General features: G+C 42.1%; 1 protein-coding gene across 2 annotated transcripts; it reads left to right on the top strand.

Annotated features, from left to right (window-relative positions):
• The first annotated feature begins 1038 nt into the window (after nucleotides 1–1038).
• Nucleotides 1039–25809, top strand: sel1l (SEL1L adaptor subunit of SYVN1 ubiquitin ligase). 2 transcript variants are annotated; one of them, XM_020496729.2, is made up of 21 exons: nucleotides 1039–1575; nucleotides 1832–1875; nucleotides 2183–2378; nucleotides 3005–3172; nucleotides 3935–4040; nucleotides 6581–6743; nucleotides 8410–8463; nucleotides 8986–9045; nucleotides 9161–9242; nucleotides 10189–10343; nucleotides 11890–11946; nucleotides 12238–12306; nucleotides 12459–12536; nucleotides 12920–12982; nucleotides 15660–15747; nucleotides 17397–17545; nucleotides 20214–20379; nucleotides 21015–21089; nucleotides 22093–22265; nucleotides 22349–22477; nucleotides 22737–25809. In XM_020496729.2, exons 1-21 carry the CDS (start codon nucleotides 1521–1523, stop codon nucleotides 22974–22976), a joined length of 2370 nt encoding a protein of 789 aa, XP_020352318.2. In that variant the 5' UTR covers nucleotides 1039–1520; the 3' UTR covers nucleotides 22977–25809. The 2 variants fall into 2 exon arrangements, with proteins under 2 accessions (XP_020352318.2, XP_031693231.1); XM_031837371.1 differs by having other exon boundaries at nucleotides 1049–1575; nucleotides 21012–21089.
• The last annotated feature ends 2049 nt before the right edge of the window (nucleotides 25810–27858 follow it).

Below are 27858 nucleotides of genomic sequence, written 5' to 3'. Positions count from 1 at the left end.
ATAACATTATAAATATTCACTTACTTTTGATGATTTTCTGACTTTTCTGGGTGTTTGGAGCCATACCTTGTGGGATTGGTAATAATCTGAGAAAGATTTAGGGAGTCCCATTGCTTTAGGACTTGGTCAGGTGGTTGAAGCATGTCCCAGTATAGGTCACCTAGCAGGACAAATTCAGACTTAGTGTAAGGGGCCAGGAGAGAGCTTAGGGCAGGTAGGGTACAGGCCGGTGCTGATGGAGGACGATAGCACCTTGCAACAGGCAACAAAGTGCTATTTGAAAGTTGAATACTTAGAACCAGCAAATCAAATTGTTTGGGGACAAACTTGGTGGAGACAACCGAGCACTGAAGGTGTTGCTTGGTAAAGATTGCCACTCCCCTACCTTTGGAAGATCTGTCTTGCTGAAAAAGGTTATAACCGGAAAGGTTAACATCAGTATTCAAAACACTCTTCCTTAACCACATCTCAGTAATGACCAACACATCTGGATTGGAGCTGTGAACCCACACTTTCAATTGATCCATTTTAGGTAATAATATTCTAGTGTTAACAAATGTGTACATGCACATTTCCAGATATCATCAACAGTAATAACACCAAGGCATGGCATAGGACAGTGCATTAGATGGCAACAAGATCCTGTTGTACAGCAATGTCCCTAAGCATGATCGGATGTTAATTGCTTAATTAACCCAGGAACCACACCTGTGTGGATGAAAGCACCTGCTTTAAATATACTTTGTATCCCTCATTTACTTAAGTGTTTCCTTAATTTTGGCAGATAACAGTAGCTTACTATACACATTATGCTAAAATTTGCTAGTAGTTCTTCAGTATTTGCTCTTTGGGGGCTCCCAAGTACATTGTATTGCCTGCCACACACATTTGCATGAGAGAAGATCCCGATATGTGTCAGAAGGTGTTTCGACTGTCGTGGACGAATCTGTCTACTGTACAAGCAAGAAACGTGTGTGTGCACACCCGATTGGATGACATGTCCTCTACCATCAACGATTGGTCAATGTCAGTCATCGTGGTCTAGGATTGGTCTATCGGAGGGATTAGGAAGTGGTGTTCAAGGGTCAGGGGTTGCTAGCTGTTGTCTTAAACTGCGAACGATATTAGCTAAGTACAGCTGATCGTTGCTATTTATTAACAAGCTTCAAAGACCAGGAACACGTACATATAACTAGCTGAAGAAATATTTATATCAAAGCATAGTGAAGCCTACCGGCGTTAACGTTATAGCTTTTGTTTAGCTAGCATGTTAACTTTAGCTGTTAGAAATCATTATATATATATTTTTTAAGCTGCACCTTCCTTTCAATTATTATTTATTTTGTGGGCTTTATCCTCATTTCGTGGGCTTTGTCCTAATGAATGTTAGTTAGAAGCGTATGCACGAGAAGAATAATCCTGTAATTTAATGTTTAACATTAGCCACGGAGCTAATTTGGTTAATTAGCTGGCTAGCAATCGTTAGCTTGTTGTCGAAAGGGTCATTAAATAATACAAGGATGATTTTGCCTATGGTGATTCTCCTAATAGTTTTCTCACACGGAACAACAGCTGGTAAGTAAAAAATTAAAAAAGTCAGCCCGGTAGATGTCAACATTAACTATTTGACAGATTGTGTAACGCTAGTGCTGGCTAGCATTGCATTAGCTAGCAAGCTTGTCATTTTCTGAGGCACTAACGTCAGTTATCATTACTGTCAGCAGGAAAGTGCTTTATTCTACGTAGTCTTGTTCTTTAGATGAATATTGTTTGTCAGCTGATGCACAATACCTAATCAATTACTTTTTTCTTTGATGTTGTCTTTCTGCAGATGAAGAGCCAGAGGGGAATAATGATCATGCTCCTGAATTGAAGGTAACTAGCAGTAACTTAAAAATGAACCTGCTGTGCCCTTTTCTATTGCATTTAGACGTGAAAGTAGGCCTACCTAGGTTTTTCAAATTTTATATAAGAAGCTGTTTGGTATCATGCAAGCAAAAGTATAGGTTAGCTTTATAAATGGCAAAAGCAGATTTGCTTTGCGAAGAACCAACCATAAGAAAACACGTGTATAGCCTTAAACTCACTCAAATCCACTAACCTTCAAGCTAATGACAATATAATAAGTAATTACATCATGTAACCCCTCAATCCTCTCATATTGCTTGTTTTCCCCTTCTAGTCTTACCATGAGCCCAACTCTGAGGAGGATGAGGTCCCAGTAGGTGCCAGGATTGTAGCAGGAATGGTGACTGCCCCCAGGGAGGCCGAGGGGGAGAGAAGACCCGATGGTGGGGTCCAGGAAGGTGGGCTGGAGGGGGAAGAGAAGGAGGACTTGCCCACTCAACCTCCTCCCATCGAGGAAAGGCCTAAAGAGGGTAAGGATCCGTAAGATAGCCTTTATTGGCCAGGTGTCACTAGTGGCCATTGCAGTTTGATTTCTATGACATGTCTGTCTTGACTAATAAAGTAATTGTGGAATGTTACATGGAGATGTTTCATATCTATGTAGTAATTAATTATATTTGTCTGCAATCCACTGACAGTTTCACTCCATAGATTTCAGCTACCCCACATTTATACCTCTAGAACTGGGAACATGTTTGTAGTGACAACATCTTGGCTGAGAACATTGAGGAAGCATTTTGAGAAACTGGGACAAACTAAGCTTTGCTGACACCTGGCCTTGAGCATGGCAACAATGCGGTGTCTTTTTGAACTTGCACTCAGTGAAACTGTTGGCCCTCATGGGAAATTAAAACACGCTTGCACCTGTGACGTCTCTCAAAGAACTCTGGTGAAGGGTATATGCACCATTTGGCCACTGCACTGTAGGGTTTCTTTCATAATTTAACCAGACTGGTTCAGTCTTTAGCTTAACTTAAAACAGATTTGAGCTTCAATTTGTTGATGTTTGCCACATGTTAATCACCAGCCATCTGCTTCCTGTCAGTGTTTTTGCTTAAACATACCACCCTGCCCCTGTGATTTTTGGTTGATGCAGTTCCTGTGGTGAATGGCGGCACAGCCAATGGTAAGCCCTGTCTCTTCCCCTTCCTCTTCCTGGGGAAGGAGTATGTGGACTGTACCACCGATGGCCGGGGGGACGACCGCCTGTGGTGCGCCACCACCTACGACTACGACAGGGACAAGAGATGGGGCTTCTGTGAGAGTAAGTCTCCCTTAAAGCATACATGTGTAAAAATAAAAATAAATTATGTTTTTCCTGTTTCTCTGTCTTAGAGGGAATCAGACATGGACACACTACTTACATGGCTGAAACAAATTGTTCTTGGCGGATGAATAAAGTTGCTTTGTGTTTAGGGTTGCAAAAATACCTGCAATTTACCAAAGTTACTAGAATCTTTATACATTTGGTGATTTTATAGTTGAATACCTTTTTTAAAATTATGCATTTGTGTGTTCATTTTTTATATCTGTCCATATTGTCTTGAGTTTCTAGTGGAAATACCTTATTCTTAAAGAGTAAATAGCCGAATTATTTTCTATTCACTTTTCAATTAAGCAACTCTTCCAGCTATTGTAATTTTTCATAACTGCCACCAATTTGGCGCCAAAACATTTACAAAGACATTTGTACATAGTAAAATAAGTGTGTAATTATAAGGGATATTTCATAATGAAACCTTCATATTCAACACCAATGGTATATTTAGGATGTTTTACAGCTTTGCCATTCTATTTTTTAAGAATCATTTTATTTTATATTTTGCATGTGATAAGGCCACATAGAGGGCTGGAAATAAGATACTTGTGATAATTTGAAGTACCAAAAAAGGCCACTAGATGCCATTTGATAAAATTCCCCCAAAAACCTTGAAAGTTACACAAAAATCTGGTAGTTTACTGGTAAACTTAGGAAGTTACCAGAAATGTACCCTCTTTACAACTCTAGTTGTGTTGTATATTGTAGCGGAAGAGCAGGTGGAGCAGAGGCATCTAGCGGAGGAGACCGAAAAGGAGTACCAGACAGCCCTCCGCATGATCAACGGAACCAACCGGAAGAGCCAGAAGAAAGAGTGAGCTCTCCCTCTTCTCCTCTTCATTGTCTCGTCTACAGTGTTCACCTTTAATGTTCATGAGTGTGCTTGCTGACAGCAAGAACACTCTAGAAATCTCACATACCGTAATTGCTGGACTATTAAGCACACCTGAATATAAACCGCACCCACTGAATTATAAAAAAATATGTATTTTGTACATAAATAAGCCGCACATGTCTATAAGCCGCAGGTGCCTACCGGTACATTGAAACAAATGAACTTTACACAGCCTTTAAACGAAACACGGCTTGTAACAAAAATAAATAGGCTTTAACGAAACACGGCTTGTAACAAAAATTAAAACAGTAGCCTACCAAGAAAGTCATTGGTCACTATCTTCCTCCTCCTGTGCACTGAAACCACTGAAGTCATCTCCTTCGGTGTCGGAGTTGAATAGCCTCAGAATTGCTTCATCCGATGTTGGATCGTTTTCATTGTCGCTCTCGTCACTTTCATCCGGAGGCAAATACCCCGCTGAGCTCATGCTGCCCCTTCAACACGCAGCAGTCCAGCCTTTCGAAACCCGTTGATAGTGGATTTTTTGACAATGCTCCACGCTGTCAGGACCCACTGGCAGACTTGACCATAAGTTGCTCTTCACATGCGGCCCGTTTTAGTGAAGGATTTCTCCCCACTTGTCATCCAAGCCTCCCACTGAACATGGAGCGCCACCTTAAATGCACGATTTACACTGATGTCGAGTGGCTGCAAATACTTTGGGCCATCTGCTTTTCTTCCCTCTGAAAGGTTTGTCTTTTTGCACTGAGTCAGTTCCTCACGCTGCTGTTTACAAAGTCTTATAATCAACTCATTAAGGCCAAGCTCCCATGCAGCTGCTCGATTTCCTTTTCCAACAGCCAGATCGATCGCCTTCAACTTGAAAGCTGCATCATATGCATTTCTCCGTGTCTTTGCCATGATGAGGGTGACAAAATTACTACCGTAATCAGAATGATGGGAAGTTTGAGCGCGCTTGTCACATTATGTGACGGTGCTCAGTTTTTTGGCGACATGAATCTTGTGAAAGTGGGAAAAATCCATAAATTAGCCGCGTCATTGTATAAACCGCGAGGTTCAAAGTGTGGGAATAAAGTAGCGGCTTATAGTCCGGAAATTACGGTAGTCTTATCGTTCTTCCTCTTGCTTAAGAGATTCACTAAAAACACCCCATTTCAATACAGCTATGACTTTCTTTTTTTTGCAGGTTAGTGTCATTAGGTCCTAATCTATGGATTTCACGTGACTGCGAATACAGATATGCAACTGTTGGTCACAGATACCTTTTAAAATAAAGGGTAAGGGCTGTGGATCAGAACCATCTGGTGTGACCACCATTTGCCTCATGCAACGCGACACATCTCCTTCGCAAAGAGTTGATCAGGCTGTTGGTTGTGGCCTATGGGAATGTTGTCCCGCTCTTCAGTGACTATGCAAAGTTGCTGGATATTGGTGGGAACTGAAACACGCTGTCGTGCACGTCGATCCAGAGCATCCCAAACATGCTCAATGGGTGACATGTCTGGTGAGTATGCAGGCCATGGAAGAACTGGGACATTTTCAGCTTCCAGGAATTGTGTACCCATCCAAGCGACGATGGGGCCGTGGATTATCATGCTGAAACATGAGGTGATGGCGGCAGGTGAATGGCACGACAATGGGCCTCAGGATCTCGTCCCGGTATCTCTTTGCATTCAAATTCCCATCAATAAAATGCAATTGTGTTCGTTGTCCATAGCTTATGCCTGCCCATACCATAACCCCACTGCCACCATGGGACACTGTTTACAACGTTGACATCAGCAAACCGCGCGCCCTCACGACACCATTACACGCAGTCTGCCCAGCACAGTTGAAATGGCGTGGTTACACATGGTCTGCGGTTGTGAGGCCGGTTGGACATACTGCCAAATACTCCAAAATGACGATGGAGGCAGCTTATGGTAGAGAAATTAACATTAAATTCTCTGAAAACGGCTCTGTTGGACATCTCTGCAGTCAGCATGCCAATTGCACGCTCCCCCAGCTTGAGATATCTGTGGCCATTGTGTGGTGACAACTGCACATTTTAGTGTCCTTTTATTGTCCCTAGCACAAGGTGCACCTGTGTAATGATCATGCTGTTTAATCAGCTTCTTGATATCCCACACATGTCAGGTGGATGGATTTATCTTGAAAAAGGAGAAATGCTCACCAACAGGGATGTAAGCAAATTGGTGCCTTTGTGCATGTGAAACATTTCTGGGATCTCTTATTTCAGCTCATGAAACATGGGACCAACATTTGACATGTTTAGTTTATATCTTTGTTCAATATATTTAGGATTGCCATAAACGTGTTGAATATTTACTGACTCTAGACATTTCAGCTTTTCATTTTTAATGTCTAAAAACATAATTCCACTAACATTATGGGGTGTTGTGTCTATCTGTCCAGTGACACAAAATGCCAATTTAATATATTTTAATTTCAGACTGTAATACAACCTTCCTCCTATTCTTCATCTCATTCCTCACCAGGTTGTATGAGAAGCTATTGAAGGTTGCCGGCAAGGGCCACCACAAGGCCATGGAGAAGGTGGCCTACGCCATGCTGTTTGGGGACTACTTGGCCCAGAACATCCCTAAGGCCAAGGAGCTGTTTGAGAAACTGGCCCTGGAGGGCTCCCCCAAAGCTCAGATGGTAATGGAACATTCCTATTTAAACTTGGATCCAGGGTAGTCTCATTGACCACTTTACATGTGCATCGTATTCCGGGTTATAACTCATATCCCGCTTAATGTCTTATTCGGGAATAAGCTGTTCAAGTATCCATGAATAAACAGAATATTCCTAATTGATGTTCATATGGGTTAAATGGAATAGTTACTGAAAAATGTTGCGTTATATAATATTAACTCCTGCAGAATTATATATTACTTGCAGTAAAATGATACTACAGAAGATAAATGTTCCCCCCCCCCCATTTAGCGTCACTTGAGAAATTGTTTTGGACTCCCTGGTCCCTCAATGAAAAAGCCAAATTTAGCTGTGTTAAATAGGTTACTAATGCATTCATTCTATCAATGTAAGACATTCTGGTGAGCACTACTTTATTTAGTCTTCTAGGACAACAAGTTATGACAGAAGAGAAGCTGCATGTATCTAACTGTAGTTGACAAACGAATGGCCTTACCAAATACCAGAAAATATAATATGGCCTACCAAATGTCGGAAATCATAAGTTGTCTAAATTAGGGGTGAAAGTAGGCTGTATGGAGCATGAGCAAAATATATTATGGAATTCTGGTGGACCGAACTGCGCAAGTCGCCTACTTTCTTTAGTGATTTGTTTGACAAAGATGAAAACATCATCACAATAAGAGGATATTGGTCTGCATTTAAACGTGGTCATTGAGACAATGGAGTTTCAGGTTGTCTCCAGGAATTGTCTAAGATGTCAACATGCCCCTTTTTTTTAAGGGATAGTGCGAGACTGGGGCAATTATTTTCTACTTATCCACAGTCAGATGAACACTTGAATATACCATTTTTAGTCTCATGCAGTTTGAAGGTAGTTTCTGTGGCGATTGCTAACAAGCATTGGCACAATGACTGGAAGTCTACAGATAAGATAGCGTTGACGCAATCAGCTAGCTGATCCCATTGACTTCCAGTCATTGTGTAACGCTAGATCATGCGTCCCTCACGTGTGGGGGATCTGATTTGTTGTTTACATCCCACCACCACGTGATTTGGTCGCTTGTAGCTCACCACTGCCAACAATTGGTCTGCATGGCTAGCTAATACAGAGTAGATTCTCCATATGACGTTGAGAAATAGTGCATTATGGGTAGTTTAGAAGGTGTCCGGAAACAAATATACACATTTAAAAATAAATATTAAAAAAATAAAAAAAGTTATAGGTAACCAGATCGTGACTACGACTAAGTTACTGAGTGTTTGACCACACTGTTACTTTGGTGAGTAAAATCTCATGCTTCCTACCATTTTAATTAATTGCCCAAATCTCGCACTATCCCTACAACTGTAGTCCTATTGGGCCATTTACACATTCTCTGTAGCTACTTAAGGCTACCGGCATGTAGATTTTGTTAAAATTACTGATTTGACCTTGGTTTTTCAATGGGAGTCATTCATTGATGAACAACAGAGTTGATAGCCCATCAAATAATGCACAATTAGTCTTTTTACCTATGCAACTCGCTTAAAAGAAGTCGACAGACTTGAATTGAACTTTTGACGGACAAAAACGGACAATTGATGAATGCATATATGATTTAATTCGTGTTCATGCGTCTCTGTGTGGTTGTAGGTAACCTAACGCTCCACCCTGTACTTCCTATAGGCACTTGGCTTCTTGTACGCTGCTGGGTTAGGCGTGAACTCCAGTCAAGCAAAGGTACCAACACCCAGCCTCTCTACTTTCTCTCCCCAAAACTCTCCTTTTTCCACGTAGCCTATATACTGATCAAAAGCTCTGTTTGTTCAGAGGTAGCTTTTGTAGTAGAGCAAAGCAACATAGACACTCATCCATATTACAATAAATTGACTGAATTATAATAAGTACAACTATGAGTTTATAACATTACAGTGCACCACAATTTCTTTTACTTGTTTTTATATAACCCTTAACTATAACTTAAATATAACCCCTAACTATTACTACTATTTTAAATGTTGTAGCTATCAATTGTCCCATTTAACAATTACTGATATTAGCAAACTTACTTCATATTACTCTAGTAGGGCCCGATAGGTTATTTATCGTAATGAATGATATCAGCAGAAAGTCCACAATAAGTTGTCAGTTTGGTTGGTGTTGATTATCTTTGGTTTATCGTCCCAGCTCTATTTCCTAGATAATGTCAAAGTTGGCTGCTAAGCCTGGAATGTAAAGCATAACCCTCCAACTCTGTTTCAGGCGTTGGTTTACTATACCTTTGGGGCTTTGGGCGGAAACCTGGTGGCTCATATGATTCTGGTGAGCTACTTTTGCTCTTTGTATCTTTGAGTAGAGAAGCCTTATAATGTCTCTTGTTCTTCCTTCTGGATATAATGATTGACCTTTCTGTCCAATGCTACCGTTCTCTCTTTAGGGATACCGATACTGGGGTGGTGTGGGCGTACCCCAGAGCTGCGAATCAGCACTGACGCACTACAGACTGGTGGCCAATCACGGTAGGAGGCCACCCCCTCTCAACCAATGAACGTCTTTCACTGTCTCAGATGAGTTTGTCTCAGTAGCTAGGTTTCTATACAATAGGTGAAAGATTTTCATGTGAATATTCTAAATATTTTCATCATATTGCCTTGTTGCGGATGAAACGAAGTGCATACATTTTTTTTTACTGTTGCGGTTAAATTCCCATCGCATTTTCAACTCTACTGATGGTTCTGCCACCAAAAATGTTGTGTAATTTAGCAAATGTGCTCACTATGGTCTTGGCACGTGTGCTCTAGCCAACAGCTCATGGATACAGTGCGGATGATGAGATTATGAAAAAAAGAGCAAGATTATTTTTATGAAATTGCAGGCAAGCATTGATCATCATGTCACCAGAATAATAACCTATTTATTGTCAAGCTCATCACGGTGCATTTTTACCACCCTGTGACTTTCTCGTAATTTTATTTCCTCTGTTTGCCTAATAAACTACATCCTTTCCAGAGTCGTAGTGGGAGAACCACGCAGCATATCATCGCATGACTCCAAGTTTACTTAGCATGATACATTTTACAGACACAAAAAAAGATCCCATCTTGTCTAAAGCATTTTGTTGACATTTGGAGTGTTTACTGACAAATTTGCTGTTTCCATCAGGCCTGTTGTGAAATGTTTTATCTGACATGTACTTGACTCGCATAAAAAGGTTGGATGGAAACCTGGTTAGTGTTTTGAATTGAGAAGACCTGCATTTGAAAAGCCCTACATTGTAGGTGCTGCAAACTGACGAAAGGAAAGGAAAGGCTGCATTCAAAAAAAGTAACTTTTTGATTCACAGTGCAAGTTTATGGCAGCAAGATTTGAGTCCTGAGGCTTTCCTTAGGCGTTATGCAAAGCGCAGTGAGTTTTAAATTTTTTTTTTTTTTTTTTTTTTTCATTCTTTCTCTCCTTAACCTCCAGTGGCCAGTGACGTGTCCCTGACTGGGGGCAGTGCGGTGCAGAGGGTGCGTCTGCTGGACGAGGTGGAGAACCCGGGCTCTACCAGCGGCATGCTGGAGGAAGACCTGATCCAATACTACCAGTTCCTGGCTGAGAAGGGAGATGTCCAGGCCCAGGTTAGGGTTCAGATGGGGCATACTGCTCTTATGAGGTTTTTTCTTTTTCTGCAAAGGAATTTTTGGGGGGATTCTTTGCGATGGAAAAGGCATTCCTTGTCAACTTGAATGACTAAAACTAAGTATAAAGTATGTAGAAAAAGTTAATGGACCTAATATATATTTTTTCTTATGATGTGATATTTAAGAACTAACTATATAAAATAAAAGCCAGGACAGGGGTGTCGAATTCAATCGCAGCACGGGCCATATTGGGGGAAAAACAACATGCATATAAATGCCACCAAAACTGGACTTAAAAATAAATAAATGGTTCTTCATAATGTCCACTTATAAACGTACAATATGAACGCGTACTGGCTGGCTCGTAGGTGGGTGGGTCTGGGACGAGGGGTATGTGTCAATACACTTCCATTTGGTGCGCAGCATGTTGGCAGTGCTTGCTGGAACTTGTAGTACAGTGTGTTGGTGGCTGTATGTAAGTGGGCCAAAATGAATTGACAACCCAAATCCAGCCTGCGCAATGATATATAAATGTCACTAGCCAGATGGCCCGTGGGCCTTGTGTCTGACATCAAATCAAATGTATTTATATAGCCCTTCGTACATCAGCTGATATCTCAAAGTGCTGTACAGAAACCCAGCCTAAAACCCCAAACAGCAAGCAATGCAGGTGTAGAAGCACGGTGGCTAGGAAAAACTCCCTAGAAAGGCCAATACCTAGGAAGAAACCTAGAGAGGAACCAGGCTATGTGGGGTGGCCAGTCCTCTTCTGGCTGTGCCGGGTGGAGATTATAACAGAACATGGCCAAGATGTTCAAATGTTCATAAATGACCAGCATGGTCGAATAATAATAAGGCAGAACAGTTGAAACTGGAGCAGCAGCACAGTCAGGTGGAAGTTGAAACTGGAGCAGCAGCATGGCCAGGTGGACTGGGGACAGCAAGGAGTCATCATGTCAGGTAGTCCTGGGGCATGGTCCTAGGGCTCAGGTCAGTTGAAACTGGAACAGCAGCATGGCCAGGTGGACTGGGGACAGCAAGGAGTCATCATGTCAGGTAGTCCTGGGGCATGGTCCTAGGGCTCAGGTCCTCCGAGAGAGAGAAAGAAAGAGAGAAGGAGAGAATTAGAGAACGCACACTTAGATTCACACAGGACACCGAATAGGACAGGAGAAGTACTCCAGATATAACAAACTGACCCCAGCCCCCCGACACACAAACTACTGCAGCATAAATACTGGAGGCTGAGACATGTGAGCTAGACAGTCAGGGAGAATGAAAAATTCTGTAAATGATGAGTTCAGGAGTATATTTGGCAGCAAGGCATTATGCCGTTCCTCGTGGGAGTTGATGGAAATATTCTAATTATCTAATTTGAAAGTTTCTCTGGTGATTGCATGAATATAGCATGATAATGAGTTAGCGGGTAATGATTGAAAAGCTGGGCCTTGGTCAAAAGTGGTACACCATGTAGGGTTTAGGGGGCCATTTGGTACTCCGACGTGGTGTTTTGTGCTATGACCCCATGCTTTGCTCCCAACAGGTGGGACTGGGCCAGCTGCATCTGCACGGTGGTCGGGGGGTGGAGCAGAACCACCAGGTAACCTTTCCCTGACCCATTTTCAACCTTGTTCAAACACTACATGTGTAGGATCTTAATTTGATCACCCTGTGCAGGAAATGTAGAACTTGTAGTGTATTTGAAGTTTAAAAAGGCTTCTGAAGTTTGTCATATCCACTTAAAAAAATTCAGACTTGATTTTCCCTAACAAAAAATGTATCAACCCTAAAAAACCGTTATAATTATTTTCCTACATTTGTAGCTCTGTTATGCTGACTCCTGTATTTAGTGTGAAGTTCATGTGTGGAGATGTTTTTATTTTGTCGACAGCGGGCCTACGATTACTTCAACCAGGCCGCAAATGCTGGGAACACGCACGCCATGGCCTTCCTTGGGAAGGTAAGATTATTACATGATCTTATAGGCCTGTAGCACTGTGGAGAAATAAGCAAGTAACTCTACCTTACTCTGTGGCTGTGCTACCGTTCAGTGGTTTCTCTTACTCTGTTTTCATTTGTTCTCTTCACTCTCTTTTTCTCTCTTTCTTTCAGATGTACTCGGAGGGCAGTGAGTACTTGTCTCAGAACAATGAGACGGCCCTGCAGTACTTCAAGAAGGCCTCTGACCTGGTGAGTAACCAAACCTTGACTAGAATTGACATTCTATATCTGTGGTCCAACCATGGATTGTTAGGCATCCATAATAATATCTATATAGCTCTGTTTGGTTCCTTTTTACTAATATCAAACCATTCACTCCTATGGATATCTTGCACATAGCCCACAGTGCCTGTACTGAATGTAACAATCCACTACTTATCGTGGTCAAACTGTTGGACAGAAACATTCCTATACTGTACATGCTATTTCAGGATCAATCTGTTATATTAATAGTACATTTTAACAGGTTTATATATATGGATTTTACAAGAGTGCACTATTATTTTCAATACTTATTGTTGTGTCTTGGGTGGTTTCTGTCTCTTTGTGATGTCGCTGTTCTTGTCCCCCAGGGTAACCCTGTTGGGCAGAGTGGGCTGGGCATGGCGTACCTGTATGGGAGAGGTGTGCCAGTGGTGAGTGACCGCTCTCCCTCTGCAATTCTACACATTTTGCTATGGGGTGGAGACAAATGTTTGCAGTTTTTAATATGATATCTGCGTGAGAGTGACAAACAAAATCAATCGGGGCCCCCGGTTGGTATTTCGACTATGATTACTTCAAGTTTATATAGCTGGCCGCTAGACTAACTTAACCAATCTAAAAAATATTAGCTGTCAGTAGCCATGTTTCCATGAACCTGTGTGTATATATATATATATATATGTGTGTTTGTTTTTGTAGACACTTAGAACATTGGCATAGAGAATATAGGCGACAATTGCCTGTTAGGGTGCGTTTCCATTTGAACTATGTTGTGTTGATAAAAACAACTGGACGTAATAACGTCACACGCAAAAACAAATAAAAATGGAGTAGTTGAAGTGTTTGCCATTACCCGTTTAGTCAAATTGCGTATTAATAAATTGGCGACTGCCTGTGTGCCCTCCCACCGATCTTTCATGTCTCAGGTAACCTGCGAGAGCCAGCATGGATAGAATACTATAATTGACCAATATTTGCCATATTCTAATAATTATCATGTGGCAACGTATCGTAGATCTGTAATAATTGGATGGTGAAACTTTCATTCAGCCAACCAGAAAAGCAAAGCAATTCAGGCATTCTTGAAAGTCCTCGTCCTGCAAAGAAACATTATTTTTATAGTTACATTTTATTTTGCAAGCAGTAGGCATTTGGAAGGAAATGTGGAGTGTAGCTTACAGTTAAATGATATCACGTGATATCACGTACCTTAAAGTATTCAGCAAATATTTATTCGATAAACAGTTTCCATTTGTCGCAAGTTTAACAAAAGAAAAGTACACCCCTGTCAAATGAATAAAAATGCTGTTGATCTTTACAAACTTTCTCCTATGTCTGCTGTTACCATGATGCAATTATTATTTTTGTGACATTGACCCAGGTTTATTTTGACACAAGCAATGGAAACCTGCCTACTGACTGACATAGAGAACTGCTGATGCACAACCAAATTTGCACTTTTTTAAATATTTTACTATTGTAACTCTCAACAGTAAGGTTGAGACCCCCACTTTAATTTTACATTTTTTGGGGGGGTGGAATTGATCGATCCGCCAGTTGCCTGTCCCTGTTTTGCACTGTGGTTACATTCCTAAATTGAGCTTTTGTAGACCTTGGCATAGGCAATAGAATCCAGCAGCCGTGTACTTTAGGTTTACAGTGCATTTGGAAAGTATTCAGACCCTTTGCTACGAGACTTGAAATTTTAGCTCAGGTGCATCCTGTTTCCATTGATCATCCTTGAGATGTTTCTACAACTTGATTGGAGTCCACCTGTGGTAAATTCAATTGATTGGACATGATTTGGAAAGGAACACACCGGTCTATATAAGGTCCCACAGTTGACAGTGAATGTCAGAGCAAAAACCAAGCCATGAGGTCAAAGGAATTTTTGTAGAGCGCCGAGACGGGATTTCTGCAGCATTGACGGTCCACAAGAACACACTGGCCTCAATCATTCTTAAATGGAAGGCGTTTGGAACCACCAAGACTCTTCCTAGAGCTGGCTGCCCAGCCAAACTGAGCAATTGGGGGTGAAGGGCCTTGGTCAGGCAGGTGACCAAGAACCCAATGGGCACTGACAGAGCTCCAGAGTTCCTCTGTGGAGATGGGAAAACCTTCCAGAAGGACAAGCATCTCTACAGCACTCCACCAATCAGGCCTTTATGGTAGAGTGGCCAGACGGAAGCCACTCCTCAGTAAGAGGCACACGACAGCCCGCTTGGAGTTTGCGAAAAGGCACCTAAAGGACTCTGACCATGAGAAAAAATATTCTCTGGTCTGATGAAACCAAAGTTTGGCTAAATGCCAACTCATTTGGCTAAATGCCAAGCGTTACGTCGAAGAAACCTGGCACCGCTCATCACCTGGCTAATACCATCCCTATGGTGAAGCGTGGTGGTGGCAGCATCATGCTGTGGGAATGTTTTTCAGGGACTGGGAGACTAGTCAGGACGAGGAAAAGATGAGCAAAGTACAGCAAGCTCATGATGAAAACCTGCTCCAGGACCTCAGACTGAGGTGAGGGTTCACCTTCCAACAGGACAACGACCGTAGGCACACAGCCAAGACAACGCGGGAGTGGCTTCGGGACAAGTCTCTGAATGTCCTTGAGTGGCCCAGCAAGAGCCCGTACTTGAAACCGATCGAACATCTCTGGAGAGAACTGAAAATAGCTGTGTAGCGACGCTCCACATCCAACCTGATAGAGCTTGAGAGGATCTGCAGAGAAGAATGGGAGAAATCCCCAAATACAGGTGTGCCAAGCTTGTAGCGTCATACCCAAGAAGACTTGAGGCCGTAATTGGTGCCAAAGGTGTTTCAACAAAGTCCTGAGTAAATGGTCTGAATACTTATGGAAATGTGATATTTCCTTTTTTTTTTTTATTGGTATACATCAGTCTATATAAAATTTCTTAACCTGTTTTTGCTTTGTCATTATGGGGTATTTTGTATATAGATAGATGAGGGCGGGGAGGACAATTGAATACATTTTCGAATAAGGTTGTAACGTAACAAAATGTGGAAAAGGTGAAGGCGTCAGAATGCACTGTACGTCGGTATTTCCTGTGTGATTTACACAGTCTTGTGTGTGTGTCCATCCTCCAGAATTACGAGTTGGCACTGAAGTACTTCCAGAAAGCAGCAGAGCAGGGCTGGGTGGATGGACAGCTTCAGCTGGGCACCATGTACTACAGTGAGTGTGGGACTGTGTGTTTGTGTGTATAGACCACCCCTTTATTTCTGTTGTTGTATAAAGCAGCCTTACCCCTTTTGGTTTCCTGGAAGTGCAATGTTAGTTGCCCACCAACGTTCTGCTCCCAACTCTGCACTCTTTGCAGCAGGGGTGTTATCAGCGGGGTGTCAACGGCTACTCATGAAATATGATTGGCCACCCTTAGTGCCACCCCATTCTCATTGGGTCAGAGTGCTGTCAATCTGTTTCAGAAAAAATTCCCTCACTGGAAAACGATGTCTTGTTTTTCTCTTCACAAAACTACCACTAACAGGTCCTAATCATCAAAGTGAAAACATTTGAACAAATACGCCTGTCTAACGCAACAATGCTGTGAAGTTAGTAAGATGGGATATACACCTTTTCAAATATATTTATTTAACCAGGAAGGGCTCATTGAGATTTAAAATATATTTTTCAAGAGCGTCCTGGCCAAGATGGGCAGCACCAAGGCATTACAAACATTACAGACAAACAACATGAAAAACTACAAGTAATCTAATAAAAACCACAGAATTCACAAGAGTATAACAAAATCAATAACAGCCCATTTAAAAACATTGACAGGTCAGGGAATCAGTCTCAACATCATTCATCAGTGATTTAAAAATACCAATCGGGACAAGTTCATAAAAGTACATAAAAGCCCTTTTACCAAATTCAGTTGGGACATTTGGAACAGTTAGCAGGATAAAATCCAGCGAACGAAGAGAGTACTCACCACATTTCTGAACAATAAAAATGCCCAAATAAAAAGGTAGTAAACCCAAAATGGTTTTGTAAATAAAAGTATACCAGTGCCTGAGCCTACGAGTGACCTAGAGAAGGCCAGCCAACCCTGGTATACAAAGTGCAGTGGTGCGTAAGTGTTTTGCAGTTTAAAATAAATCTCAAAGTGCCATGGTAAAGGGTGTCAATTGATCTCAAACACTGAGTGGAAGCATTCATAGATAAAATATCCCCATAGTCTAGTACAGGCATAAATGATTTTCTACGGATATAAAGCGCTCCGCACATCATCGTTAACAGCTGATTTACAGAAATTATTGCTGATGATATGCAGTCATTGTCAATTGTCTACTTGAGTTGCGAGGTCATTTTCTAAAATAAATCATGTGTTCTCCATTATGAGCCGCGACTCGCACTACTGTATCGGATGCCTTTCTCGTCAATAGCACTGTTCACCGTTTTGCTCCTGTCTCAGCAGGGTGTTATTCCCTTTTCTAATGAGAGTTGAGACATACAGTAACAACATTAAACAGCTAAGTCTTTCTTTTTTTAACCAGTACATACCCCCATTTGACATGTTTTCTCTGGCCCTGTATTTGATCTGTGAGCTTAAATTTGTTGGGCAGCCTTTTGTTAAACATGAAACAAAGTAGGCACCTAGACTATTAAATAAAATGCATTGTAGTTTAAGCCAATTTTCAATGCTATTTGTGATACAATTAGCTGAATTCTCATGGCCACCCATGACTGGTTTTGGTCCCCCCCTTGGCCACCCCATAAACAAAATCCTAGAAATGCTATTTTTCTCCTCTTGCACACCATTTTTCTTTGTTGGGTATCTCACTCACTTTTGTCTATCCATTCCTCCTCTTCCTCACCAGATGGCATCGGGGTGAAGCGTGACTACAAGCAGGCCTTCAAGTTCTTCAATCTGGCCTCGCAGGCAGGGCACATTCTGGCATTCTACAACCTGGCCCAGATGCACGCCACAGGCACCGGCGTGTTGCGTTCCTGCCACACTGCCGTGGAGGTGAGCTAGCTAGCCATTAGCTAGCTGCTGTACTAACAGTGCATTCAGAAAGTATTCAGACCCCTTTTCACATTACAGCCTTATTCTAAAATGTATTCAATAGATTTTTCCCCCCTAATCAAGCTACACACAATACCCAATAATGACAAAGCAAAAATTTGTTTTTTTAGACATTTTGGCAAATTTGATAAACAGAAATATTTCATTTACATAAGTATTCAGACCCGTTACTCAGTACTTTGTTGAAGCACCTTTAGAACCAATTACAGACTTGATTCTTCTTGGGTATGACACTACAAGCTTGTCACCACTGTATTTGGGGAGTTTTTCCCATTCTTCTCTGCAGATCCTCTCAAGCTCTGTCAGGATGGATGGGGAGTGTTGCTGCACAGCTATTTTCAGGTCTCTCCAGAGATGTTAGATCGGTTTCAAGTCCGGGCTCTGGCTGGGCCACTCATGGATGTTGAGACTTGTCCCGAAGCCACTCCTGCGTTGTCTTGGCCGTGTGCTTACGGTCGTTGTCCTGTTGGAAGGTGATTCTTCGCTCCAGTCTGAGGTCCTGAACAGTTTTCCATCAAGGATCTCTCTCCGGTCATCGTTTCCTTGATCCTGACTAGTCTCCCAGTCCCTGCCGCTGAAAAACATCCCCACGCTGCCACCACCATGCTTTACCGTAGGGATGGTGCCAGATTTCCTCCAGACGTGATGCTTGGCATTCAATCTTGTTTCTCACTGAGAGTCTTTAGGTGACTTTTGGCAAACTCCAAGGGCGCTGTCATGTGCCTTTTACTGAGGAGTGGCTTCCGTCACCATAAAGGCCTGATTGGTGGAGTGCTGCAGAGATGGTTGTTTTTCTGGAAGGTTCTCCCATCTCCACAGAGAAACTCTTGAGCTCTGTAAGAGTGGCCATCGGGTTTTTTGTCACCTCCCTGACCAAGGCCATTCTCCCCCGATTGCTCAGTTTGTCCAGGTGGCCAGCTGTAGGAAGAGCTGGTTCCAAACTTCTTCCATGTAAGAGTGAAGGAGGCCACTGTGTTCTTGTGGACCTTCAATGCCGTTTGTTTGGTACCCTGTGCCTCGACACAATCCTGTCTCGGAGCTCTATGGACAATTCCTTCGTCCTCATGGCTTGGTTTTTACTCTGACATGCACTGTCAACTGTGGGACCTTATTTAGACAAGTGAGTGCCTTTCCAAATCATGTCCAATCAATTGAATTTACCACAGGTGGACTCCAATCAAATTGTATTAACATCTCAAGGATGATCAATGGAAACAGGATGCACCTGAGCTCAATTTTGAGTGTCATAGGAAAGGGTCTGAATAATTATGTAAATAAGGTATTTGTTTTATTTTTAATACATTTGTAGATATTGAGGAAAACAATATTTGATCAATTTTAGAATAATGTTGTAACCACAAAATGTGGAAAAAGTCAAGGGGTCTGAATACTTTCAGAATGCACTGTAATTGGCTAGCTACAGCATTAGCCATTAACTAGCCATTTAGATAGCACTCTATAATTGGAAAGCTGTAGGATTAGCAATTAGCTAGCTAGTTCACACTCCCAGTGCTTCAGTTAATTAGCCAATAAGTATCAAGCAACCCTGCTACACTAGCCACCTTGGAGCTAGCCGTTAGCTAGCCTTTCACAGTTAATTAGCTTTTCGTTAGCTGTGTATTAATCGTCATTATAAACTGGGTGTTTCGAGCCCTGCATGCTGATAGCCATGGTATTTCAGACCATATATCATGGGTATGACAACATTTGTTTTTACTGCTCTAAATACATTGGTATCTGACTGTGCTGCTGCTCCAGTTTCAACTGTTCTGCCTTATTATTATACGACCATGCTGGTCATTTATGAACATTTGAACATCTTGGCCATGTTCTGTTATAATCTCCACCCGGCACAGCCAGAAGAGGACTGGCCACCCCACATAGCCTGGTTCCTCTCTAGGTTTCTTCCTAGGTTTTGGCCTTTCTAGGGAGTTTTTCCTAGCCACCGTGCTTCTACACCTGCATTGCTTGCTGTTTGGGGTTTTAGGCTGGGTTTCTGTACAGCACTTTGAGATATCAGCTGATGTACGAAGGGCTATATAAATTGATTTGATTTGATTGGTAACCAGTTTATAATAGCAATAAGGCATCCCAGGGTTTGTGGTATATTGCCAATATATCACAGCTAAGGGCTGTATCCAGGCACTCCGCATTGCGTCGTCCCTAAGAACAGCCCTTTGCCGTGGTATATTGGCCAGATACCACACCCCCTTGGGCCTTATTGCTTAAATAAGCCATCTGTTAACCTTTATCCATTAGATCAATGCATTAATCCGTCCTCTAGCTAGGCATGAACCAATTAGCCACCTGTTTAGCTATTTGTCCTCCATTAGCTGTCATCCATTAGTTAATTATTTAGCCATTTGCTACTCTGTGTCAGTCATTGTCTATCCAAAACCTACTTACCCATTCTTTAGCCATTGATCCACAACCAGGTTTGGGTTAATTTTTATCCTCCCAATGGTAAAAGTTCAAATCAGGCGTTGTGTAATCAGATCCTAGATCTGTGATTATGTGCAATTTCCACCTCAAATTGCCTTTTGTTCTTGTCTCTCTGTGTTTCTAACTGCATCTGTCTCTGTGTCTTCATATGTATGTCTGCGGGCAGCTCTTCAAGAATGTGTGTGAGCGTGGGCGCTGGTCGGACAGGCTGATGGCAGCCTACGGCAACTTCAAGGACAGCGACATGGATGGGGCACTGGTGCAGTACCTGCTGCTGGCCGAGCAGGGCTACGAAGTGGCGCAGAGCAACGTGGCCTTCATCCTGGACCAGAGTAAGAACAAATACACAATATTTGTCATAAGAATCCCCTAGATAGCTGACAGGGGAACAGTTTTGAGTTCTGTTCTGTTTAGCAGCAACCATCTTAGAACCTCAGCCCAGTTCTATTTCTCCCCCTTCTCCCTGAACTGTGCACTTGTTCACTCCCCTGCAAGGCTTCAAAAGCATTTGGATTGCGATAAGCATGGGCATAAGGGAGCCATGATCCTTCCTTTTTAAATGAATGAGGAGAGGGGAACAACTACACGCTCCGGGATGACATTTGTTTCTATGTACATTGGTAAGACAGACACCAGTGCTTCCACTTACTTCTGTCTCCAGAGAGCACTGTGACCCTGTAACATGTGGACCAAGCATATGGCCTGGGGACTGTCTGTGGCCCGCCATCTGTTGTAATGTGTTCAGAATGCTAATCACTGGAAGGCAATGAATCCCCTGTGGTTGTTTAGATATGAAGAAATTGCGACACCATGCCAAAACAATCCATTTCTTTGTGCAGCCCTTCTGATATCTATTTACAGACATGACCTTTGTGAATGCATTTAATAAGCACTTACGATGATGTTAAACCGGTTGGTGCCATTTTGTATTTGAACTGTGTGTGCGTGCGTGTTTCGTTTTAAGTAGAGGAGGCGCAGATCTTCAACGAGAACGAGACATACCCTCGAGCCCTCCTCCATTGGACCAGAGCAGCAGCACAGGGTTGGTTGAGCCTCCTTCATAAATCACCCTTCCATATTTTTGCTGTACTGAGCTGGTCTTTGTACCCTTCAGTAATTGTAGGGGAGGACAGTTGGATGAAGCTTGGGGAGACTGTATCTTCAACTGTGTTGCCCAGGGCCAAGCTTTTCAAAACATTTCATCCAAATCCAAATGATCCTGAGTTGTGTTAAATTCTGCTTCCCCTTCAGATGTGGTCCCTCATTTTTAGATGCAGTTTTAAGACCAAATGGAAGGATCCCATTATATGCTAAAACAAAGATCACGGTATATGAGCCCATGATATTTGGTTTGAAAAACTGGGCCCGGTTTATATAGTGGCTAGGATAAAGCTTGGGGACTACCACTTCTACAGTTATGGTGGTGGGAAAAGTACCCAATTGTCATACTTGAGAAAAAGTATTGACACCTTTTTTAATAGAAAGTTACTCAAGTGACAGTCACCCAGTAAAATACTACTTGATAAGTCTAAGTATTTGGTTTTAAATATACTTAACTATCAAAAGTAAATGTAATTGCTAAAATATACTTCGGTATCAAAAGTAAAATTACAAATACTTTCAAATTCCTTATATTAAGCAAAGGGTTTAATATAGACAGTGCCCTTCTTTTAAAAAAATGTAAGGATAGCCATGTGAATCATGTCTGAGTGTGCACAAAATATCCATTTGTGTTTAGTGAGTCTGCCAGAACATAAGCAGTAGGGATGACCATGTGTTCTCTTGATAAGTGTGTGAATTTCACAATTGTCCTGTTCTGCTAAGCATTCAAAGTGTAACGAGTACTTTGGGTTGTGTGGGGAAATTTATGGAGTACAAAGTACAGTATTTTCTTTAGGAATGTAGTAAAGTAAAAGTTGTAAAAAAATAGAAATAGTACAGATACCCCCAAAAACTACTTAAGTAAAAATACTTTAAAGTACTACTTAAGTACTTTACACCACTGGTACTAACGTGTGTACTGTATGTTCAACTTTGTTACCCAGGTTATACAGTGGCTAGGATAAAGCTGGGGGACTACCACTTCTATGGTTATGGTACTGACGTGGACTACGAGACCGCTGTCATCCACTATAGGCTGGCCTCGGAGCAGCAGCACAGCGCTCAGGCCATGTTCAACTTGGGCTACATGCACGAGAAAGGCCTGGGCATCAAACAGGTGGGCACACGCACATAAACAAACTCATTCATACACACATGCAAACCTATAAGTTTAACCCCTTACTTTCCCCCCTCCTGTAGGATATCCACCTGGCCAAGCGTTTCTACGACATGGCTGCTGAGGCTAGTCCCGAAGCTCAGGTGCCTGTCTTCCTGGCTCTGTGTAAACTGGGCCTGGTCTACACCCTGCAGTACCTGCACGACCTCAACGTGAGTGTACAGTACAGAGCACTTCCTGGACCCGGTGCCTGTGGCCGTTTCATTTCCCTGGTCGTTTCGAATTTCAACTCATGGGGGCCAGGCTCAATGTTTGAGGCTAACTTAATTTATTACATTTGTACAGGATTCATGGGATTGTACTATGTTTGTTCAATGTAGTCAATGCTCTCTCTCTCTTTCTGCTCCCTCTGACCGACCCTCTCTCTTTCTCCCCTCCCACCCTGTATCATCTCTCTCCCCCCTCCACCAGATGAGTGAGGTGGTCAGTCAGGTGGACCTGGACCAGCTCCTGGGCCCTGAGTGGGACCTCTACCTAATGACGGTAATCGCCCTGCTGCTAGGCACCGTCATCGCCTACCGCCAGAGACAACACCAGGCAATGCCCCCGCAGCCCCCTCCTCCCCCAGCCAGGCCTGCTCAGGAGCAGGCCCAGCCGGAGGCCCAACCTGAGGCCCAGGCCCAGCCTGAGGCCGAAGAGGCGCAGCAGTGAGCGATAGAGATGGAGTGGGAAGAGGGAAAGGGAAGGTGATATCCTGACCCATACCCTCTTCTCTGGGGGGGTTGGTGGGGTGGGTAAAGGCAGACTAACATGCTCCCATCTTGGGCACCACCTTTTCCCTCCTGACTCCGGCATGTTGACCACAGACTGTAGGCTACTGAACAGGCCAGACTCGCCCTACTTAACTCTCTGTCTCTGTCAATGCTCTCAGACCTTCCAAGTTGAAGAATGAAGAAAGGAATCGGTGAGGGGGAGAGTGGAGTAGGTTGATGGACAAGGCCATGGAACAGAGGTTGTAGAAAAGACAATATAGACTCGAAACCTCTTAGAGTGTGACTCAGGGTACCGGCAGCAGAATCACTTCTCAGAACTAGCCAGGTGGGGCGATCGAGGCATCTTCTTAATTATCGTCCGATCTGGGAATGAAACTGTCTTGTTTTGTGCGCTCTAGTAGCGATTGGGCTTCGGAAACAATGGCCAGATTTTTTTTCCGCTTTTCCTTTTCAGATTTGATGTACGAGTTTAAGGTTACAACTCTACTTATCGGAAAATAAGATTCCAGATGTCTACATAAACCTTGCAATACCAACATATTCGTCAGGTGGCAGCAATCAGAACTGGGCATGTGAAGTCATCTTCATCTCCTTGTCTTTAGCGAAATATTTTTCACAAATAAGTTTTGTTAAGAACACATTTTGTAAGCATGTTCTGTTCATAAACAATGATTCTTTATCAAGCTAGTTTTTTTCCAGCATGCTTTTGTCAGCACATTTGCTTGATTAGCAAGCGTTAAAGCTATTTGTGTGCAAATATTTCTTTAGCAAACATGAGTTGTTTCAATGCAGACGTTTTCTTCAGCAACTTATTTTGTTAGCGAATATCCTTAGTTAGCACAAATGTTGAACTAATGAAGTAAACATAAACGTGCTCATTTATTTGACATCCAGTTCAAAATCTTTCAGTACGTAGCTGAACTTTGGTCAACTTACTTGTTTGAGTGGACCAAGTAATGAAAGATATTGTTGTCAGTCATTTCAGCTCTGCTATGGTATGGTCAAGGATCAGAATGAAGGATAGAGAATCCTTTGCTACCCCTTCACTAGCTACCCCATTTCCTTCCTCATTGCAGCGCATGATTCTGTGTCTCAGAAGTTTTGATTCTTGATATATTATCCATATAGCCTAATACAGAGAATATCCTTTAAATAATATTGTAGAATGCTGATCCCCACCATAGATGCTCCCTTACACCAACATCCTGAGTGAATGCATTGACGCTTGTTCCATCTATTAGTAATTGATAGTTTGTGGAACCATGTTTCATTTTTAATCCTTTTTAAACGGTTTGGTTTGATAAGTTGAACTGCAACAGGAAGAGATTTCATGCACAGCCTTTTTGTCAAGACTCATTAGGAGAAAGCACTGACTATTTGACTTTGTTATACATGGTTCCACTCAGGGGTGTGACTATTGGCCCGACCCCCCCCCCCCTATGGAGCAGGTCTTTGCTTCTCCAGCTTCTGGTTCCCTCGGCTCAGGCTTTAAGTTGTCAATATCACAGCAATCGCCTCCCTTATGTAGTGGCATCACATAAGCTGATTTCCACACTTTAGGAAGATTTCCTGATAAGTGTTAAATTAAAGATGTGGGTTATTGAGCCCACAATGAGGGACGCTGTACACTTGAGCAGACCTGGATCCAAATGGTCGGCCCCTGTATGTTTCTTCATGTCTTATGTCAACAGCACATCAAGGACTTCATTGTCAGTTGCCAAAATGATTCTGTAAAATTCCCCCATTAACATCTAGTACATTTTCACAGTGAGGGAGACACAGAGAACCTGCAGAAATAAAATGGTGATTAAATTCATTCTATCAATGTTATCAGTAATAGGGCCAGACTCTACATTTATTTGTAAGGGAAGAGTAGTGGAAGTACAACCCTTTTAATGATTTCAGTTTTCCAGCATTTCTATGGATATCCTGTACAGTCAGCTAGTGTTAAGTGAAATCTGATTCTATTATATTTTCAAATAAGTTTTACACATATTTCTCAATTCTCGGAAGGATTACCAGATTGTGTATTTATGCAATGGGCAAGACACTGCTTTGTGTCATGAACTGTAACGGTGCTGGGTTTTTCACGCTCAACAGTTTCCTCTGTATCAAGAATGGTCCACCACCGAGAGGACATCCAGCCAACTTGACACAACTGAAGCGTTGTTGTCAACATGAGCCAGTATCCCTGTGGCATGCTTTCGACACCTTTTTAGAGGCCAAGTGAATTGAGGCTGTTCTGAGGGCAAAAGGGGGAGTGCAACTCAATATTAAGGTGTTCTTAATGGTTTGTACACTCAGTGTATGTTATAGTGACTCTTGACTTTTCTGTCATAATAATGAAGGTACAGGTTATAAACGCATTGGGCAATTGATAACTGACTATACAGCTGTTACAGAAACCAATTTAGGAAAATGTGTTTGTTTTTGGTATTCCTTAGCCATCTGCTTAAGTGTAATGAACATGACCAGATTTGGTGGGACACCATTATTATTATTTTTTCCAAAAAGATTGATTTCCAATCCACCCTGCGTAGCGCCCAATGGTAAAGTCAGCTGTTGGACATGAGAATTATTTTATGTCATGCTATGGGGGGCCCGACCAGTCTCAATTTACCGTTAAGTTAGAATGGTACACGAGGTGCAAGTTCAAAATGTGGTTGTGCATCAGCAGTTTATTTTGTCAGTCACTCAATTACCCATGTCAGCTAACAATTTTTAGTTTGGTAAATTATTCTAGCCAGTTATTAAAACTTGTACTAATCATAGCACGTGTTCGGTTGATATTTGGCCATCACAACAACTACTCCACCACTATCTCTCCCAAGCAAGGCTCCTATGAAAATAATGATGCTCTATGAGACGAGGAATCAGTATCCTTGTTTGTAAAACAATTCAATGAGGCACTTATTTCTGCTGTGAAGGGAGTAAATCCATTTGTATTGGATCTTTTAAAAAAAACGAGCATTGCTCGGTTGTGTGAAAGAGGGCAAAGAATGGGCCTCGGAGTGTTTTGCGGCCTCCAAATAAATAATAAACTAAATAAGATCTACCATAAATCCCCCCCATACTCAACTGGCCGACCGTGGTCTGGACCCAGAACGGGGTCAATAAGGAGCGCGGACCCAGAACGGGGTCAATATTGAACTCGGTAGAGCTTCGACCCCTGGTATCAAATGAACACACATGACATGGGTGTGTAGATTACCGGAAATTAGCTTTACAACTGCTAAATGTTTTATTCGCCAACGAAGGGTGTGAAGTTTCGGGTCGCATGAATTGTGAGGTGGGTGGGGGTTGTTACTATGCCGATAATTGACACCTTTTTGCAACCTAGGAAATTTGTGTGACCGGACCTTCTTAAATAGTACTTGAGTACCCCTGCCATAAATAATCTGACAGTCACACACAGGCCTTCATCAACGATTTAGAAATTCTCTCACCAGTAAAAGGTTTAGCCAGTGTTTCCTTTCAGAAGCAATTTTCTGTAAAAAAAAAATCAAGAAGCATGGTCTAATAATAGCCACTAAATAAAACTGAATTATTCAAATAAATGCTTTTCTGTAATTTAGCTCAATATACCGGTAGGCCAAGTGGTGGTGTTGTAGTGCATTTTAGAGTTACACTTCCTAAACATTCCGTCAATAATGGATTGGATTTACATACTGGTCTTTCACCAGGTGCTCAAAGGGTTTTTACGTCGCATGCAGCATAAACTCTCCGCTTTCACCACCAATGCGTAGCGCCCACCTGGGTAATATGTAATACCATTTAGAGCCAGAGAATTCATCAGACATCAGTTGGAGAGAAAGAGATAATCTATTTTATCAAAGTGGAAAAGGTAAAGTGCCAAAACACAATACAGTGGATAATGTAGCGGTGACCTGGGTGGAGGATGATGCATTCAGTAGAACATGTAGCTACCCTCAGTGGGAATGGTTTACATTTGCCAGCTGCTGCCTCTCTCCCTCCCTCCCTCCCCTCTACAGGGAATCTGAGGGAAGAGAAAGACAACTAGAGGTAGGGGGGGGGGGCAGAAACAGTGGTAAGATAACAGTACAGCATCCTTGTTCAGTACTGTGACAATTCAGGAGGGTTGGTGTGTTTTCTAGTGCTCTGTCAAGGGTGTGAACTCATTCTCTGGGATTAGATTGATCCTGCTCGGGATTAGTGGACATGTCAGCTCTGGCACCAATCTGACAAAGAATTGGCTTCCCTCAACTATGTTCTAGAAATGTAGCTCTCTTCACATTTGTGCATTGAATATCATTCCTCACTGTTGTAACATCCGTCTTTATGTTTGATTACTTATGCTTATAAGAACTGAGGTCTGACATACTTTAGTTGAAATACTCTGGGTATGCTGGCATTACAATGGTTGTTCACAGGGCTTCCAAGCACAATTTATATGTCCCTAGTGAAACATGCAATTTGAGTATTTCTGTACAAATACAAGGCCTGGATTACAGTATGTTTACAACATTACAACTGTAATAGTGACCTTTTTTGTGGTATGAACAAAAACCAAAGGAAACATCTTACTGCATACATGTTACCTTTTTGTAATAATACTTCAATGTTTGTTCAAACTTTTTTTTTTACTTTTGCAAACTTTAACTCCTCAAACAGAACTTGTATCTGTACTATATTTACAGATACAACAACATAGCTTTTGTTGTGAAGCAGGACCATTTTTTTAGCTAAGGCAAAGAGCTACGGCAAAAGGAAATATCACTTCTGTGGACATGCATAAATTCCATAGTGGTTCATTATAAACATTGTACCATTTGATCTCCAAATGTATCCCTTCTAGCAAT

The sequence above is a fragment of the Oncorhynchus kisutch genome, linkage group LG12, assembly GCF_002021735.2.
Source record: "Oncorhynchus kisutch isolate 150728-3 linkage group LG12, Okis_V2, whole genome shotgun sequence".
Classification (NCBI taxonomy): domain Eukaryota; kingdom Metazoa; phylum Chordata; class Actinopteri; order Salmoniformes; family Salmonidae; genus Oncorhynchus; species Oncorhynchus kisutch.
Note: the sequence above shows the minus strand (reverse complement) of the source record. Positions and strands in the feature narration are given on the sequence as shown.